This window comes from Maylandia zebra, linkage group LG6 (genome assembly GCF_041146795.1).
Source record: "Maylandia zebra isolate NMK-2024a linkage group LG6, Mzebra_GT3a, whole genome shotgun sequence".
Taxonomy (NCBI): Eukaryota; Metazoa; Chordata; class Actinopteri; order Cichliformes; family Cichlidae; genus Maylandia; species Maylandia zebra.
Window position 1 is genome coordinate 31,610,792 of NC_135172.1, and position 18,704 is coordinate 31,629,495.

An 18,704-nucleotide genomic window follows, 5' to 3' on the forward strand; every position below is an offset into this window, starting at 1 on the left:
TAAACAGTCATCCTGGTTTCCTTATATGGTAAGGCATCCAGACATACATACGTACACGTGTTACACAAGCAAATTTTAAATATCCATCCATCCATCCATCCATCCATCCATCCATCCATTTTCTTCAGTTTTTTCAGTTCAGGGTCACGCGGTGTGCTGAAGCCTAACACAGCTGCCACAGAACAAGACGCAGGGCTGCAGGGCTAACACATAAAGATAAACAACCATTCATGTTCACATTCACACCTACAGTGAATTTTTAAATCACCAATTAACCTAATCCCATGCATGTTTGTTAATGGAAATGGAGAGTCGTCTTTACACACTAAGGTTAATTATGGAGCTCTACAGGGTTCTGTGCTAGGACCAGTTTTGTTTGCATTATACTTGCTTCTCTTAAGCTGTATCATTAGAAGGCCTAGTATACATTTTCACTGCTATGCTGATGACACCCAGCTCTATCTATCTATGAAGCCAGATAACACACACCAATAGTTAAACTGCAGGAATGTCTTAAAGACATAAAGACCTAGATGGCCGCTAACTTTCTTCTAAGCTAAATTGCTTCTTAATTCAGATAAAACTGAGGTTATTGTACTCGGTCCTGAAAATCTTAGAAATATGGTATCTAACCAGATTCTTACTCTGGATGGGATTACCTTGTAATGGTGGGAGGAATCTTGGAGTTGTTTTTCACCAGGATGTCCTTGAATGCACATATTAAACAAATATGTAGGGTGGCTTTCTTCCATTTGCACAATACCTCTAAAATTAGAAACGTCCTGTCTTAAAGTGACACTGAAAAACTAGTTAATGCATTTGCTGCTTCTAGGCTGGACTAATGTAATTCATTATAATCAGGATTCCCTAAAACTCCCTGAAAAGCCTTTAGTTGATCCAAAATGTTTCAGTAAGATTATTGACATTGTCATTTTTCTGAAAGTCTTTGGGAAACATGTAAGGGTGTCGCTGGTCACTGATCTGTCAGCTGGAGGCTTCACTCATATTTGCGTGTGTGTGTGTGTGTGTGTGTGTGTGTGGGGGAAAGTGTTTCTGCGCAGTGTACCAGGGGCATGGAGAAAAGCTGTCGTACCATATGCACGAGGAGTGTGTGTGTTTGTGTGTGTGTGTGTGCTAGCTTGCAGTGATCTCTCACAGTTCTATTCTGCTGCTGTGATGACTTTTTGACTTTCACTGGTGTCTCTGCTCACGCCAGGGAAAAAGTGGGCCACAAGTCTTTTAAAGAGACTTGAAGTGGGCCAACTCTTAAAAACCGTGCCAACATGATTTACAGTCAGAGAGGAATCAACGGGATTAGCACACCTTTTGTCTTTTTTTTTCTCCTCAAGTGTGTCCCTTGTCTCTATTCTTTTTTGCTTTTCTTTTTTTGGTTTAGTTTTTTTTTGTTTTTTTGTTTATATCTGGTATGCTGCTAATACTGTAATGATAGAAAATAAGTACATTTTCAGCTATTAAAAGAAAATGAAAAATTATGACAAATTTTATATGAAGTACATAAGACACATTAAGTATCCTTCCTGACAGGAAGACTAAACGTGTTATTGTTCCAGGGGGAAAATGCTTTTCTTGTCAGCTGAAACACAGTTGCTGCTCTTTGTAAACACTTCCACTTTTTCCTTATAAATAGTTTACAGAGACAAATCCACACAGACGCAGTGTTAAGGTGAGGTAGAGTTAAGATACAAACAGTATGATGAATGAAACTGAGAAGCAGGGGAAACTATATTTCCAAGGCTGAGACGTTTACTTTAATAGTTCTTATGTGAATGTGAAGACAAGAGACAAATGTTAGTCCACGTTACACATCTCCGCCCACTGGCGGTGTAACCAGATAAGAAGACAGCCTGACAACTTGACTCACCGATCACATTTATAGCATCCCCCCGCCCCTGAAAAACACTGACCAGCACATGCTGCAACCCCCTCTACGCCCATTACCCACCATGGTAGACACTTTGGTCATCAACTTCCCTGATCTACCTCAACAGCTGTTTATCTAAACTTGCAGCCCCTGAGTTGTGCAGCACCTCACAGTGAGTAGGGGAAAGGAGACTTGAAAGTAGGACAGAGCCGCCTGGCCCCTTTCCTTTCCAACCAGAAGCACAGATTTGTGACTGGAGGAGAGAAGATACTAGTCTTGGGTGGTGAGAGAAAAGGAGAAGAGATTTTTGTGCTGCAGTCACTGAGGAAAGAAGCCCTAAGGACACAGACCAGTGTGTCTACATTGCAGAGCATCCAGTTTTATTAAGGTTTCCTATTTTATCAGGGGAAAAATATTCACTGAACAGAAATCTCACCACCTGCGAACATGCACAAGCGTACAAAGATTAAGATTGCCATCTTTGTGTTGCTGGTGGGCATGGCATGCATGCTCACGGCAGTGGTAACGGACCACTGGGCAGTTCTTAGCCCAAAGGTGGAGAAACTCAATGAGACCTGTGAGGCGGCCCACTTCGGCCTGTGGAGGCTGTGCAAGAAGTACATCTACATCAGCTCAGAACACTACGACGAAGGGCACGGCTGCGGACCCATCAGCCTGCCTGGAGGTAAGAGAAAATCTGAGAGAAAACTTCTTGCAACTGGAGCATGAAAGTGAACCTGAGAGCCAGTTTTTAGTTTTCAGTCTCTGTGGCTGTGCTATCTCTCCAAAGGTTCAGTCTTTTTTGGAAAAATATTGCATGCGAGTAAGATGCTACTTTAAGGTATGAAGCTACTAAGAATAGAGATCCTGATGCAGGATCACTAGACATGTCATATGACTTTCTAAACTTCCCTTTGCAACACAAACACATCCTGTTGTATTCCTCATGTTTTAGTCCTTTCATGCATTCAGCTTGTTTTTTCTTTTTTTTTTGTTTTTCCCGTGGATACATATTGTTATGTGCCGACAGCATTTCAGGGCCTGTTTGATTAGACTTCTGAAACATCTTTGAAATGTGTTTTAAAGAAGTAGCCGGTAGTGTAATATAAATATTAGTCGAAGCATTTAGCCTGTGTTTAAACTATCTTGGTGGTCTTGGAATAAACAGCACCCAGAATGACCAACCACTATGACCAACCATAGATGCAAAGTGTTGACATGAGATAACAGTAGATAGATGTGACATCAGCCAGAGAAATCTAAGCATAAGAGTCTCAAGAGACTGGAGACTAACCCTGATGGTTGGCTCCTCTTTTCTGACAGATAATCTTATTAGTAAAGTCAGCTGCCACAGAACCTGCAGACAGCTGATAATAATACCCATATGGATATGGACACTGCATCAGAGCTCCCTGAAATACAGAGAAACTGGATAGAGCAGCCTCCATGAAAAGTGATGAAAAGCCTTTCCTCAAACATCTTACTTGAGGACACTTTTGAGATAGATTTCACACAGTCTAATATTACCACCGCCACAGCCACGGGGAAATTAAAGTTTTTAATTTGGCCATGTTCATTTCAAAAACCCATTCATCTTTTTTTTAACATATTAAGGATCTTTCAGTCTGTACAAGGCAGGTAAGGTGAAAACAGCACAAAATGATCCAATTTAAATGCTGCTTGTGCATCAAATAGAAATAGAAATGTCGGTACATTTAATATAACACGGAGACATCAAATGGAGGCTGGTCTGCTTCTGGATTGTGTTTGCAGTGGTGTATGCTTACACCAGCCTACTCAACATGTCACTTTACACTGGTATTAATACTTTTACTTAACTGAATGGTCTAAATACTTTGCCCACCACAGTTTATAGGTGATGCATTTTCATGCCCTACAAAGGGCTCACCTTGGTGTGCATGTCTTGTCTCCAAATAAACATGATGTGGTACATCGTGCTGTTAAAGGTGCCTGAATAAAATGCAGACTGTAATAAAATTTAAAAAGAAGTGCTGAGCCGTTGTTGGCAAGCAAAGACTCGTGGTGCCAATGATCTGGAGTGAGAGTTACGCTACTGTTGGGGGCAAATGGGTAATTGAACATTATCTGAAAAACTCTGACTGTGTTATCTGAGCCCAAGTTATATGAGATTTTGGAAGCGTGCCCAGACATCATACCAAATTTATACTACTTACAAATAGAACCTGATTGTGGCAGCCTGCAACTTTTAGGAATCCCAGACACTGTCTGCACTGCAGGGCCGTCTCAGGAGCAAGTGAGATGCCTGAGGGGGGCTTGTTGCTGCAGGCATGTGCTGAATATTCCAAATAAGTGTGACCCGCCCAGGCACACAGGGAATTCTTAAGACAGCAACTCCAAGAGACAAATGTTTTTGGGTTGGGTTCTTCATGTGCAGTTTTTGACTTTTAAACAACTACACAGTGAAAGCAGTGATCTGGAATATTTTTGGACAATGCAATATATTACAGTCATTGAAATGAAACAGATCCGTTTCACTTGGCAAATAGCTTTAGAAGAAGTAAATAAAAACAGGCAGAAGTCCCGTGTTTCCAGGGGCTTCCCCAGGCCCACTGTATTTGGACAGGAACAATATTGTTTATCATAACCACTTGTCCTCAGAGAGGTGTCAAACTCTGATCCAACACAGGACTTGAACAGCGTGTGAGATGGTGTTCGCTGAGAGAGACTCAACTGGAAAATATGGGTTGACTTGTTATTTATATCAGCTGTTGATAAAGCACAGACTGTGATATAAAATCAAGTTAAGTGTACAATAAAGATTTACATGTTGTACCAGCTTTGAGAAAAAAGTAACAAATTAACCTAATGAATATTTTAGTTGTTGGCATTATCCTGCTTTATATTTAACTGCATATGTCTTTTGAGTATCGGAGCTGTTAAGTCTTAATGTGCAACATCAGATGTTCTGGCAAGCCGCTTCCAAGTTTTTCACCCTATGTTTAATTTTCAATAGTATTGAAAACAACAATTATGTGACGGCATTTTATTGGCCAAAAGCGTAAGCAATTTTAAAACTGTTCCCAAAAACATGAGATTTAAAAAATATATATATATTACTGTGTAAATTGCTCAGCAAACACCCGCTGTAGGTATAAATATAGGCCACGTAAATACTCAGCTGTGCCGCGTGAGGGTCAAGTGTTCAAGCCAAGTCCTCTGAGTGACGGGGCCGCCTGAAAGAGTCAGGCATAGCTCTAAGGCCTGCTCTCCCACCGGCCTGTTCCCTCAAGACCTTCCTGCAGCTACGCATCTCCGTGCAGCCCACCACTCAAATTACTTCACACTCCCCGAGGATGGGATTCACAGCCCAAAAAAGCAATGGAATCAATGGTATTTTGCCTATATAGGCATGCAACATAGCTACCAAGGGATGGGCATTGTATATGGGGAAAGGGTGCTAGTGATGCCTTTCTGACCTAAATAGGCATGCATCCATGTGGTATTTGAGGTTTGTAGTGGGATCAAAGTTTTATGCATTTGCAAAGAGGGTGCTTAGATTAGCAGAGTATTACAGAGAAGGGAAAAGTGCACCTTTCATCTTTAGGACACATTTCCATGCAAAAGCAGCAAAGTAGTAACAAAAGTTTGAAAGAAGCCACTGATTGACCTTTACTGAAAGTAATTTTGTTGACATGTACATTTTTCTTGACCCTGCAACAACACTCCACTTGTCATAGCTGATAAAGCAAAGAATGAGGAAGGCTTTGACAGCCAAATGTAGCCAAAAATGAACTGACACCACAAATCAATGCGAGGAAAGACGCTGCTCTGACATGACAATGTGCAGAGACGCTGCTAATCCTGCATCCTCGCCTTGTCAGTCGAAAGATGGCGGACAGCCCTATTTGGAAAAAGGGAGGCTTTATAGAGCTCGTCAAAACAGCCTGGCAGGACGAGGACTAACAGTAACCCAAAATTGGATTAGTGTGTGTGTGTCTCTGGGTTTGTTGTAGCATGCTTCCACAGATGATAACAGATACGTTTTTATCCAACAGTTCTTCCTCACATTTCTATAAAAACATGCACTCTGAGGTAAGTTTAATTGGGCAGCACACACAGTCACATGTGGGAATAAACCTGCTAAGCTTAAGCTTAATGAACATAATCATGAAACACTTTCGAACATCGAGACCATGTGTTTTTATTTTTTTATTATTATGTTTTGGTGGATGACTGACATTGATCAGCATTATGTATTTAGGCATATGCGTGTGTGTGTGTGTGTGTGGGGGGGGGGGGGGGGGGGGGGGGTTCAAAGGCCAGCATCTGTTTTGAATGCAAGGTTTGACTCAATAAATACATGTAGGTGACAAACCTCTATCACATTCTCCAGTGAAAAACAGCAGCGCTTGTTGCTTAGTAACAACCACTGGTTTTTTTTTCTTCCTTTCTTTGATGGCCAGTCCCTGTCCTCATTCATAAAAAAGGTTTTTATGTATTTATTTTTTGCATGTAGGCCCACACAGTATGACACATGGCTTTAAAAGCTTGCCATTTCAAAGGAGCTTTGTGTGAACATTGCACTGTTGACTTGACTTGGAAAAATATGATTCATAAATACTATTTGCGCCTGTTACACCAAATTACCCTGTTATTTCCTTTTAGGGGCACCTGACATCCCATTTAGCTCAGTTTCTTGAGAAATAGAAGAATGTCAAAGCTATCAAGCTCTTACCATAAAATCATACCATGCAGTACTTCATATTTTCACATGAAAGCATTTCACTTCCCATGATGAGCGCGTGTGGAAACTGGGATAAGGAATGTGCCTGTGTGTTAAGCCCTCATACCGTCGAGATCATGGACATGCACCTGACTGTGCATGAGAGAACTGATGATCTGGTGCTGCATGCATAAATCTTCTCACTATTTGAGCAAATATGATCATTCAAATGTTTTTAATTATTTGAATGATCGTATTTCCCGATGTTTTGGCCAAATATCCCATTGGCCAAAATGTGGTAGATCATCAAATGTAATCAAGTTTTGTATGTACACCAAGCCTGTTTCTAAAAGGGATAACATTTCTACCTGGCACAGCATCAAAGACTTCTTTTTCTTTCAAACAACTATGTGATCACATAATGCATAACGCCTGGCTTTATATCTGCAAATCCCTAAGGCATAACACCTTGTCTGCATGACAGAAACTGAACTCGATGTCTGCAACCAGAGTCAAACCACACAAAGGAGAAAGTTCTGCAGGGAAGCCACTTTTAATTGTAACATTATCTTGGGATGTAAAATCCCTTTTGGACAAAAAATGGAAGCTATAGCTGAGACCATGTGAAGTGTTTAATACAAGTACCATATTCCAAAGGCGTGTGACAAAAGGTGAATGCAGCTAATGGGGCGAACAAATGTGGAGCAAACCTGAGAAAGAAGAAAAACAAACTGTCTTATTAGAAACAGAAATTTTGTCAAATAAAAATGAATCATAAAACATAAATTAGGCATTGACAAATATGACCTTGATCTGAGAGGAATTTAAAAACAACCAAACAACCCAGTCAATGACAAGCAAACACAAGGTAAAAGCACTTTTATGACAATTTGGTGTATTTGCTGGCAGATTATATGGTCAAAACTGAGCATCTAGATTCAAGTCCGGGAAGGTTTTTGGTCATACATAGCAACATATTGAATACCACACTGACTCATCATAGCTGTGTGCAATTGAAGGCTCCCATCAGAGTCCCAACTGAATTAACTAATCATGTCTGTGCTTCACAACCCTCTTGATGCGTCTCTCGCCTTTTATCAGTAGAGCTTTTATTTACATATGAAGACATTTAAGTTTATTGTAATAAAATTTTGCAAGACGAGGCCAACTTTTTAAAAATCTGTAAAATCAAAAGTTTCCCAATAAGAGCATTAGAACTCCAAAAGCACTAAAAATAATCAATTTTAAACTTACCTTTAACATGTGGATGTAATATCTGTATTTTATTGTTGTGGTTTTATCGTAATGTGCTGGTACAAAGCAGAGTACAAATATTCTGTGCAGATTTGAAGAGAAAATTAAACTAAATATGGTTTTGCTTTGTTTTTTTTTCTTTTCACAGACGAAAATTGCACTTACTTCAGGCACTTCACTCCAGGACAGGATGCTGAGATATTTGAATATAAAACACAAAAAGGTATGTTTGTTTGTTTGTTTGTTTTCACTCCCTTTGGCAATTGCTTCGGCCTATTCTGTCTTAAAACACTGAAATAATAAGTTGCTTTCATCTCTGAATTCATGTTCCTTCCTCTGTGTGAAGTGAACATCAGACGAGTCGAAATGTAGCAGTTGCTTCGTGATTTTCCAAATGATCTCACTTGCTGCTGCTTTTCTCTGTGTGGGTTCAAGTTTTCAGTTATGTTTCACATCTGACCACAGCACAGTCGGCAGTGTCACAGCAGGCAGACTCGACCGTCTATCAATGTCAGAACATCTCACGGGAGAAATCCTATCTGAAATCTGACTTGTTTCTTTTTTTCTTTCTTTCTTTCTCCAGCTGACCAATATCTATTTTCAATTTCTCTGTATAACATGCAATAGTCTGCCTCAGTAGTTTTTCAAGTTCTTGTTGTTTCCCCTGATGGTCAGAAGCTGTGGATCATAAGTCCCGAAATTTTGTGCTTTAGCAAAATATATCTTGTACATACATTTGTTCAGCTGTGTATGTTTTCTCCTCCTTGTACATCAGTCCTCCCATGCAGAGGCCGTTAGTGGTCTGAACATACACGTGTGGTCAGTGAGCTACTTTAGGGCATGTAGGGATGCTCCCAGTAAAAATGTAAATGAAGTGAAAATTTGAAAAGTTGAGAGTAAAAGAGATGATCAGGTTAATGGGCTCAGACAATTGGAGTTTCTTTCTAAACTGTCTCTTTCAGCAGGGTGGTTATTTTGATGCATCCGATACTGTATGTATTAATATGTACTCATACCTAATCTGCTAAATTTGGAGAGTGACATAAAGTGTACGCTCAATAGCAAAAAATAAAAATAAATCCTATTCCAGTACACATTAAAAGAAAGGAACCTTGCCAAAGAGATTAATACATTAGCAACACTGTGAATTTGAACGTGGCTTGACCAGTTCCTCATAATACTGCCCCTTTCTGTGTTGGAGGGTTAAATTTAGCACATGAGAAGTTCATGTTTCTGCAGGCTGAAAAATTTCTGAGCAGTGCAGTGAAGCAAGTGCTGTATGAATAAAATGCAGAAAGCTTTTTGATGTCTATGTTGCTCACGCTATGTGAGAATCCATGGTTTTGCAGACTTGAGTTAGACACCAACCTCTAACACACATGGTTTATGTTAGAGAGCTGTTCAGGGTGCAGCCCATCCTCCCCTGCCAGTACAAGATGAAGGCTTTTCCCCCCCAAAGGGGTGCCTTTCTCTCCCTAGGGTATGGTTCACAGGCAAACAGGCTACAGATCAAAGGCCTGGGTTCCTATCTACCTGTCTGCTCAGAAACCTAGCCAGCTGCTGTTGTACACTCTAAATGAAAGACCAGAATCCATTTATATTAGTGCACCCAATTTCAAAGACCTTGTATTTATAATAAAAGCAATGGAGAAGTTAGCAGGTGTTTTTCTTTGGGGAACTAATCTAAAGACCCAAAGCATTCATTCATCCATCCACCCCAGGTTGTTAGTCTAGTCACAGGCCCAGATAGCCAAAACCTGACATAGCCTATTTTGCATAGACTTCTATTAGTGTACAAATGGTGAGTTACACAGCATCACCATACAATAATATCACCCTGTTATCATGACCCTGGGCACAATAGTGTACTTTAAATCTGCCCTGCTACTCCTAAAAACTAACCAGAGTACCAAATACCACAAAATAACAATACTTTCAGCTACTAAAGTGTTAATTTCGTTGGCTAAGTAATTTCTCCATAGTTTTCATTCACAAAAGTCTTTTTTTGACGAAAACGAGACGATAACTAAATAAAAAACAACCCACAAGGACAAAAAAATATGATGAAATGGGCTCAGACTTATAAGACGAATAAAAACGAGACGGAAATATTCTGGTTACATGAGGAATAAGGTATGTAGAGAGGCGGGACAAGTTTGGAAGCGATCCAATCAGAAATAATCACCTTGTGCAGAGAGGTTAGACATGCAATGTTTGATCTGTTGCCAACAAACAAGGTGGGAAGCACCCACACTCTCTGCTTCTCATGAGAATGCTACAAAATGCGACAAGAGTACACGTATGGACACATTTCGCATTTGATGTCAAGAAAAACCCTTTGTAAACCCGTGGAGAAAATTTCAGCAGAAAAAACGAGACAGATTTTTACACAGTCAACTTCAAAATTAGTGTACGATAATCTCGTGATATCGTACACTAAACCTAACTAAACTAAACCAACTAAAACTAAAAGACTTTAGATGTAAGCAAAGTTTCGAAAAAAAAAGATTATTTTGTCTTTTAATTAAAAAAAATGTTTATTTAATTTTTGAGTAAAGTTTAACTTTCTAGTTGCTTTATAATTATAAATAGAAATTAAAGTATATAGTTCGTTTCTTTAAAAAGCATTATTGTCTTCTGCTGGAGCCCAAAAACCTTCATGGACAACAGAGAGACAAGAAAAGCGAGAAAACCTGAAGAGGCGAAGGCATGGATGACAGGTTAATAATAATTTGTCACAGCAGATTTGGAGCTCTGTTGCCTACAAGTAGAAGAAAAAAACACTTCAGTATTAAAGTATCTACACTTTTTGCCTGTCAGGTCATGTCTTTGTCATTCAGCATTAATGAGACTTTCACAGATGCTTTTTGTCCATTTCCACATGCACTAATCTGCCAGTGGCAGATCCAGGAAATTTTACAACATGACTGTAAAATTGACTGACATTTTTTTTTTCTTTCCAGAGTACAACATCTCAGCTGCAGCCATCTCCATCTTCAGTCTGGCCTTCATGATCCTTGGCTCTCTTTGTGTGCTGGGCTCATGTACTGGTACAGGCAAAAAAAGAGACTACCTCCTTAAACCTGCTGGCATGTTTTTTGCATTTGCAGGTGTGTTCAGTTTCTGTTTCACAGTCGTTTTGCTTTTATGTTCAGTGTGTGTTTCATATTTGGTGAGCATGGGAATCTGCGGGTGCCACAGGTGTTACTATAAGCCGTGTCTAATATTTAATCACTCTCTTTCTCAGGTCTCTGTGCATTCATCTCACTGGAGGTGATGCGTCAGTCAGTGAAGCGCATGATCGAGAGCGAGGAGACAATTTGGATCGAATACTACTACGGCTGGTCCTTTGCTTGTGCCTGCACTGGCTTTGTCCTCCTCTTTCTCTGTGGCATTGCACTCTTGTTCCTCTCCATGCCTCAGATGCCCAGGAATCCATGGGAAACCTGCATGGACGCCGAACCGGAACAAGTTGAGTGATAGCAAGACATACGGACAAATGCAGGAAAAGAATGACTTGTCTTTTATTTTGAATACAGATGTTAGATTCAACGACATCAGCTTGTCATCAGAGAAGAAACCACAGTGTAAAGAGCGGCCCTTTGTAATGCCTGCAATTTTGTGTTGTAGGCCACAGTTGCTTAAAACCTGCTCTACTCGTCACTAAGAGCTGACATTTCCCACATGGGATTTAGTAGTATTTTTTAAGATATTCCTTTCCCCCTCCAACTCATGATTTAGTGCTGGCATGTTTTTACTGGTGAAAAGGTATTGTATTATGACCTTGGTCTTACTAGTTCCCCCATGTGTCACTCCTTAGTTAAAAAGACAAACATTTTGAGCATTAATGGCCTGACATCCAGGTCAGGTGATTTTATGTACTGCATTATGTATGATATCGTGTACATAGCCAATGTGCTTCTGTATTTTTTATGGCATCACTCCAAGAAGCCCTCTTATACTGTCAATTAAGTCATTTTTTAGCCTATAGCTTAAACGGTAAATCTCTAATGATAAATAAAAGAAGAAAAAAAAAAACATCATTTAGAGTTAAATAATTGCACATTAAGTCCAGAACTTCCTGAGTAAAGGAAAGCTTTGAGCAAACTACTTGCTCAGAGTCTGGGTGTATGTGTCTGTAGCAAGCGGAATGCTAAACACCCAAAGTCTTCAGCACCAGTCATGTTGGAAAAGGTTCAGTTCTAGCAGGTGCACATACAAGGCCTTGACAGCTTCCATGCCAAACTGATACAAAACATGCCTCTGTTCATTTTCATGTGTTGTTATGACCCGTTTGACCCATGTGGCGAATGTCCATTTGCATCTATACACGCTGTTAGCATAGATAACAGAAAAAAAAGCCACAGATTCATGGTCTTTTACTGAATTGTAACCTTACATGCAGAGTTTCAGAGAGATGAGCGCCAATTGAATTTAATTTCGGTTGTAAATGATGTCACGCTGTGCAATCACACAATATGCAAGTGGCAAACTAATAGAGTGATGGAGCTGCACTATATTTTCAGATTATGAGCACGGACTTTAGCTGATGTTTACTTGCAGTTTATAATTCAGTTGTAACAGCGTAACAGTCCACATTAAGGAGTGAAAGTTGGTCAGTGACCATTCTATTTGGTGGGGGATTTGAACTAAATTAGGTCACCTGGGTTTAAAAAGCAAAAATGTACAGGACATTATTAGAATAAACCTTTTCTGTGTAGCCTGTATTGCGCAACACCATGTAAAAGAGAACAAGAAGCATGAAGTTCGCAGCCAGACACTTACAGAACTTCTCCTCTACTGGGCTTTTTTTTTTTTTTTTTTAAATACATTATAAAAAGAAGTCAGGTTATATAGCTGCTGACGTTATGTGACACACCGAAAGGCTCTTAAATATTTGTTTTTACTTTTCTCAAAGTCACTCACGAAATGGCTGCTGTTCTGTGCAAACAGACTCGAGCACCAAGGAGTTCATATTTCAGACCGTTTTGTGCTGACATGTGGTGTATCTGAAGAACCACACTGTCATTGTTGTGTCAGCCTTGCATCCATCTTTGCACGGAGGAGGAAAGAATCCAGTTGTTTATTTACTTTTAAAATAAGTTTTCTTTGACTTGACTTTAAAGTTGTATTGTCACTCAAAAAAAAAAAAAGATCCAGTGGTTTAAAATAGAGGCAGCTGTTGACGTGAACCTCCTGTACTTCTAGTGTTTTTTTCACTGAATGAGGCATGCAGTAACAACGTTTGGAATGCGTTAGATTTTGAGTGTGTTTGTTATATACTGCTTTATAGGTTTGTAATAAAAATTCAATCTTGAAATGCTGTGGAAAACTTATCTGGGACCGCGTTATTTAATGCAGTAAAGGTCCATCTGGACCCAGGTGGCACAACTACACAACAATTCAGAAGACAGAGAAACAGAACTCAAACAGTTTCAATAAAAACACTTTAATAGAGAAACAAATAAAAAGAAAACAAAAGAAAATAAACCTTTAAAACACAGTCAAAAATCCTTGAATCATAACCACCACCAACTGAAATGAAGAAGAGCAAAACAGATCTATCCATTGTTTTGTACCCACGAGTAAGGAACCAATGGGACTGAGAAGCTGGGAGGACCGGTGAGCCATTGATTCACTGCAGAGGAGAGCCAACAGATAACGGGAAAAGATGGCGCTTATAGAAAGCTGAACACAGTGCTCTCTGCTGGCTGGGCAAAAGGTTGCTCCCATTCAGTGTGCCACACACACACACACACACACACACACACACACACACACACACACACACGATGGTTTCACTTTGTCCCCCCCCACTTAAATACACACCTCAGACTGTGATTTCTGGAAGGTGAAATCAAACTGTTAACCACACACACACACACACACAAGACAGTGCTTTTATTGTCTCCTTTCAAAAGAAAGACTCCTGACAGGGAGCTGTGAAAAAAGAAAAAGAAAAAAAAGAAGAAATGAGCATTTCTTTAAAAAAAACAAACAAACAAACAAACAAACAAAAAGGCTTGATCTCCTCTGCTTCAAGACCAAAACTGTATCAATAGAAGTGGTGAAATATTAGTATTGCACAACTTCAGAGACCAGCCAGCGACTATTGTGTGGAAAACAGATCACCTAAACACAGTATTTTAAATTTAATACACACGAGGGAGCAACCTCAGCTTCACATCTGCCAACTAACTGCAGAAAGAAAAAAAACAAACTAAACCAAAAAAACCTAACATGACCATTACATATTTGATTCACACATTAGTAAAATAGTATAATAGATTTGTTGATAATGTCACAAGTTATTGTACACATCAAATAATATACCAAAATCTGACTCTGTAGGTTAAACAAAAAGCTTTTTTTTTTCTCTTCTTTTTTTTCCTCCATCGATAAATCAATACAAACTGGTAAAAACAGGGATAAAAACCAGCCAGATCATCTCAACATGCAAGAAAAGAAAAAGACTTCACATTTAAAAACAAATCCATTTTGATTGTTGTACAGCTTGGGAAGTGGTGAGAAAACAGGGAAGGACTAATCCAGCAACATGTACTTAAAAATACACATTGTACAGTGAAAGAAGTTGTAACAGCTGCAACACAATGTTTCCTCTGCCTAATAAGCCAGACACCATCTTTAAGAGAAAAACAAAAACAAACAACAACAACAACAACAAAAAAAACCAAACAAACAAAAAAAAAAGTTCCAAGATGTTGCAACTACCAACCGGGTTGTTGTTGTCCATTTCTAGAATTCTTTGTTTTGTGAATTTGCATAATTAAAAAGGGCATACCTCTTCTTTGAACAGCTTCTACAAAATTGAGGCGTTCCCAAAGTTCTTGTTTGTAAATACCTAGAAAATGCATATTTACAAGTATGTGTTCTCTGCAAAGTCAAAAAATCTGGACCTTTGAGCTAGAATGTGACAAAAATGAAACCATACCGTGTATGAAGCTCTCTGCTGAAAACAAAGTTATTAGCAGTGGGGTTCTGAGGAAGTGACCTTTAGAGAGATTTATGAGAGATTAACTACCATGTGGAAGCCAAGAAACAGCAGGACGATTTATTATTTTTAGCAAATTGCAGATGGGGCAGTGATGTGTTAACAATTCATGAATTACATGACAGGACTGAGCACTGGACCACTGTTGTCACTATTGCTTTGTCGCTTTTTTTTTGTTTTTTTTTTGTTAAATAAAATAGGCAGATACAGTGTGCGAGCATCTTTTTATACTTCATTTCCACATGACTCAAATCAGCTGGGTTTCAAGTAAAATTCATGTGCACGTACGTGTGTCTTCCTGTTGTGTGTCAACTCCTTTTGAGTAACTCAGCGGCATGATTCATCCTGTAATTTATTAAGGTGTTACAAATATAGAAAAATGTTGTCGTAGTGAAATGCAAAGCACGAGCAGAGCAATTTCAGTTAGATTAAAGAGAATGAAACGTGTCTACTGCAGTAGCGTTAATATATCTAATCTGAATAAAAAGGTTCTGTGAACCACGAGGAGCAAACCCAATATTTCCGATTCATTCTTTATATTCACACCCTACAAGCAAAACAGTCAAAGGTTTCTGAACAGCGAGTTCTATGTTACTCTTCATTCAGCAGTTTTAAAAGGTTGATATTACATACTCTGAATTTCCAAAATACCCAGCTCATGGAAAAGCTGCTGACTTTGAGCAGGACTGGAAATGATCAATGACCAATGTTTGCGACAAAACAACAAAAGATGTAAGTAATATTTATTCCTAAGGACTTCAAAACCTTTGGACATTCTGGCCTAAAACTAAGTGGCAAGAAACTGGCAAATCATCTGAGATCAGGTTAACATAACGGGTCTATCATCAACTTTGGGCAATTTTCTATTCATTGTTATTATAAAGAAAATAAAGAAGCATATATATATATATATTTAAAAAAAAGTTGTCACACCTACAACATTTCAGGGTGTTTACTCTTAAGTTCCAACATACGTAAGACCAATAATTTAGTGTGTTCAAAAACATCTGACTGCAATTCTAGATCTTCTCAGTTTGCCTGTTAGACACACTACTCTGACCTCACTGTCCTTTCTTCACTTACACAAGCCTTCAGAGTACTGCAACCTTTTCAAACAAAACAACACAATAAAAACAGAACTCTGCCCAATAGCAAAACACAAACAAACAAACCATTTCACTCCAGTAATTATACTGAAACAATGTCATACTGTTGGACAAGAGTTGCAAAGTAAGTCCACGATGCAATGACGGTCTTAAACAAAGAATAAAATAAAATAAAACCAACAACAACAAAGAATTCATGTAACTGCGTGTCAGCCACAAGCAAAGCAGTCTAGGATAATCTTATCACTGAAAAGGATGGTGTTCTCTGATCTTTAACGCAAAGAGAGGAGGAATGAAACAGTTGTTGCTGCTTTGATGTTGAAGCTGGTAAAAGCTAAAATATGCAATCGATATTTGTAATTTTTCCCCCATAAATAATCACATTTTCTACTAAAAATGACTGAAGATGATTCCCAGGTAAGGATGTCTAAGAATTAAAGATCAGAAGCTAAAAACAGGAAAAACAAAACTTTAAAACTCATATTGCAAATCTAGCATGATGCAGGAATTTAAGGACATGTCTGTGGCATACGATTCAGTCTTTTATTTTTTCTTTATATGTACATATTAGAGCAAAATTTATCTACTTCTATACACTGTTCCATGTAGTTTCTGTGTCAGTTGACCACTTAGCTTATGTCCATTACATCTACAGTAGTATGAAAATCAATAAGTAATGTCCACTCGAAACTGAGGAATAAAAAAATAATAAAAACATACTTATTTCGCAAAACAACTTCAATAAGGAAAAATACAAGCGGGAGCTAAGTGGTCAACCAACAGACACCATTGTTTTTGAGCTTTTTTTGTTTTTTTATGTTTGTTTTTTGCTTTTTTTTTTTTTTTTTTTAGCATTACGTACATATACAAGTGTAGATAATATAAGTATATATTCATATATACATAATGAGTATGTATATATACCAGTAATGCATTCATTATATATACTTATTTTCTTCACAGATATGTGAAATAGGAGGGAAAAAATGACTGTTAAAAATAAAAAGTTTAAATGAAACAAAATGCATAAAACCAACCTACTGATAGAAACAACTTGTAAATGCACTTTGCACAATTTTTGTGTTTTTAGAAATGATTTTACCTTTTTTATAATTTTCTTTTTTATTTGGTTTTTTTTGTTTGTTTTTTTAAATTATTACTTATTCACTTATGTGGGAGAAGTGACACTCATTTAAAATAGGAATAGTACCCATTGCTACCATTTGAACTTCCTATACTCAGCTCTTGTAGGAGGGAGAGGGGGTCGCTATTCTTCTTGACCTGTTCAGGCCGAACTGCCCGGGGCTTAGGTGGAGCGCGAAGAGCGCTCGCGTAGGACATGGTAGGCTGTTTGCCTAAATTTGGAGCCCCCTCGCTGGGCTCGGTGGGAGGCTGAGGCTGCTGCTGCTTGTTGTTGGGCATGAGAGGAGGAAACTGATGCTGAAGGGAGTTGAGGGAGTGTGGATGTGTCTGCTGTGTTCCTGTGGCTTCTGCCTTTGCATGCTCCTCTGCCTGACGAAGGGCCTTGGAAGCTGTCATATGGGAAGGCAGCCAAAGGTTATGAGAGGTGAATGAGACACGGACACAGAATTTAGCATATATAATAAACAACTATCTCAAAACAATCCAAATAATCAAGTGAAGAGGAAATTGGGCTTGAAAACAGAAAGATTTACCTAGAAGGTCCCGATGCTGAGCGAGCGTGCCGGCTCCGTTACATGGAATGTTCTGAAACGGACCCGGACCGCCTCCATTACTTGGCCAGAGGTGGTCATGTGAAGGATAGCTGTAGGGGGCGTGTGGGTGTTGATGATGCTGTATGTGAGGATGAGGGTGGTCCTGGGTATCTGATGCACAAGGCTGGGATTGCTGTGACAGGGTATTGTGGGTGTTGGCTGGAGATGATTCATCTGGGTAGGTGGACGAGATACGGCGCTGATAAAGAGGCCGCCCTGGACCTCTGGGTTCATACTGTAAACACAGATACAAAAACAAGGTCAGAAGGTGATATATAGTGACTACAAAGAGTATTCAATTGGTTTAAATTCCCAGTGACTGACAACAAAGTGAATGTATGCTCTCAGTGTTGTAATAAGAGAGAACAACCTTTTCCAGACCTTGCTTAGTTTAGCTACTTCTTGTAGAACAGCATTACAGTAACACATCTTCCATATTGATTTTTATTTAAATTTGTTTGTAAGTTAAAATTTGGGTGACTTAAAAACAAAACTTTAAGCCCACAATTATCCACCATTGTCTGTTGGTGTATTATAATCCGGGGCTGTTTGAAATCCCTACTTTAAGAAAGCAGCGAGCAGTAAGAGTGAAACAGCGTTTCAGTTAATAACTTGATTTGGCTGAATACTGGCTTACCATTAATATGACCATATGGTTAATTAGCATTACATAATGTTCTTACTAATTAATTTCCCAAATAGTATTATTTATGATATTTACACCAAGCAACAACCTCTTGTACTTCAAGTTTGAGTGTATCCTTAAAGACTCCCATGTTAAAATGCTTAGAGCCTGAGGCAATACAATTTTTTTTCTTCTCTAGGCATTAACTCATTCACTGCCATTGACGTCTATAGCCGTCAATTGCAGTGAATGAGTCAATGGGTTTAACTCATTCACTGCCAATGGCTGGCAGTGAATGAGTTAATTTCCAACATTAAAACAACTGCACAGATTTTCGTTTAATAAGTCATCTATCTGGATACTAGAAGTTGGAGTAGGACTGAT

At 38.9% G+C, this 18,704-nt stretch overlaps 2 protein-coding genes across 2 annotated transcripts in view; one reads left to right on the forward strand and one right to left on the reverse strand.

Annotated features, from left to right (window-relative positions):
- Window positions 1-1,935: 1,935 nt before the first annotated feature.
- Window positions 1,936-13,177, forward strand: LOC101487402 (voltage-dependent calcium channel gamma-1 subunit). The gene is made up of 4 exons (XM_004539201.2): window positions 1,936-2,567; window positions 7,990-8,064; window positions 10,805-10,951; window positions 11,089-13,177. The coding sequence occupies exons 1-4, from the start codon at window positions 2,330-2,332 to the stop codon at window positions 11,319-11,321; spliced, it is 693 nt and encodes a 230-aa protein (XP_004539258.1). The 5' UTR covers window positions 1,936-2,329; the 3' UTR covers window positions 11,322-13,177.
- Window positions 13,178-13,274: 97 nt separating this feature from the next.
- Window positions 13,275-18,704, reverse strand: part of helz (helicase with zinc finger) — a 50,615-nt gene continuing 45,185 nt past the window's right edge. The window contains exons 32-33 of the mRNA XM_004539199.6: window positions 17,636-17,930; window positions 13,275-17,491 (exon numbers count right to left, since the gene is read on the reverse strand). Coding sequence (XP_004539256.2) covers window positions 17,148-17,491; window positions 17,636-17,930 — 639 coding nt within the window. The 3' untranslated portion in view covers window positions 13,275-17,147. The remainder of the gene's footprint in view (window positions 17,492-17,635; window positions 17,931-18,704) is intronic.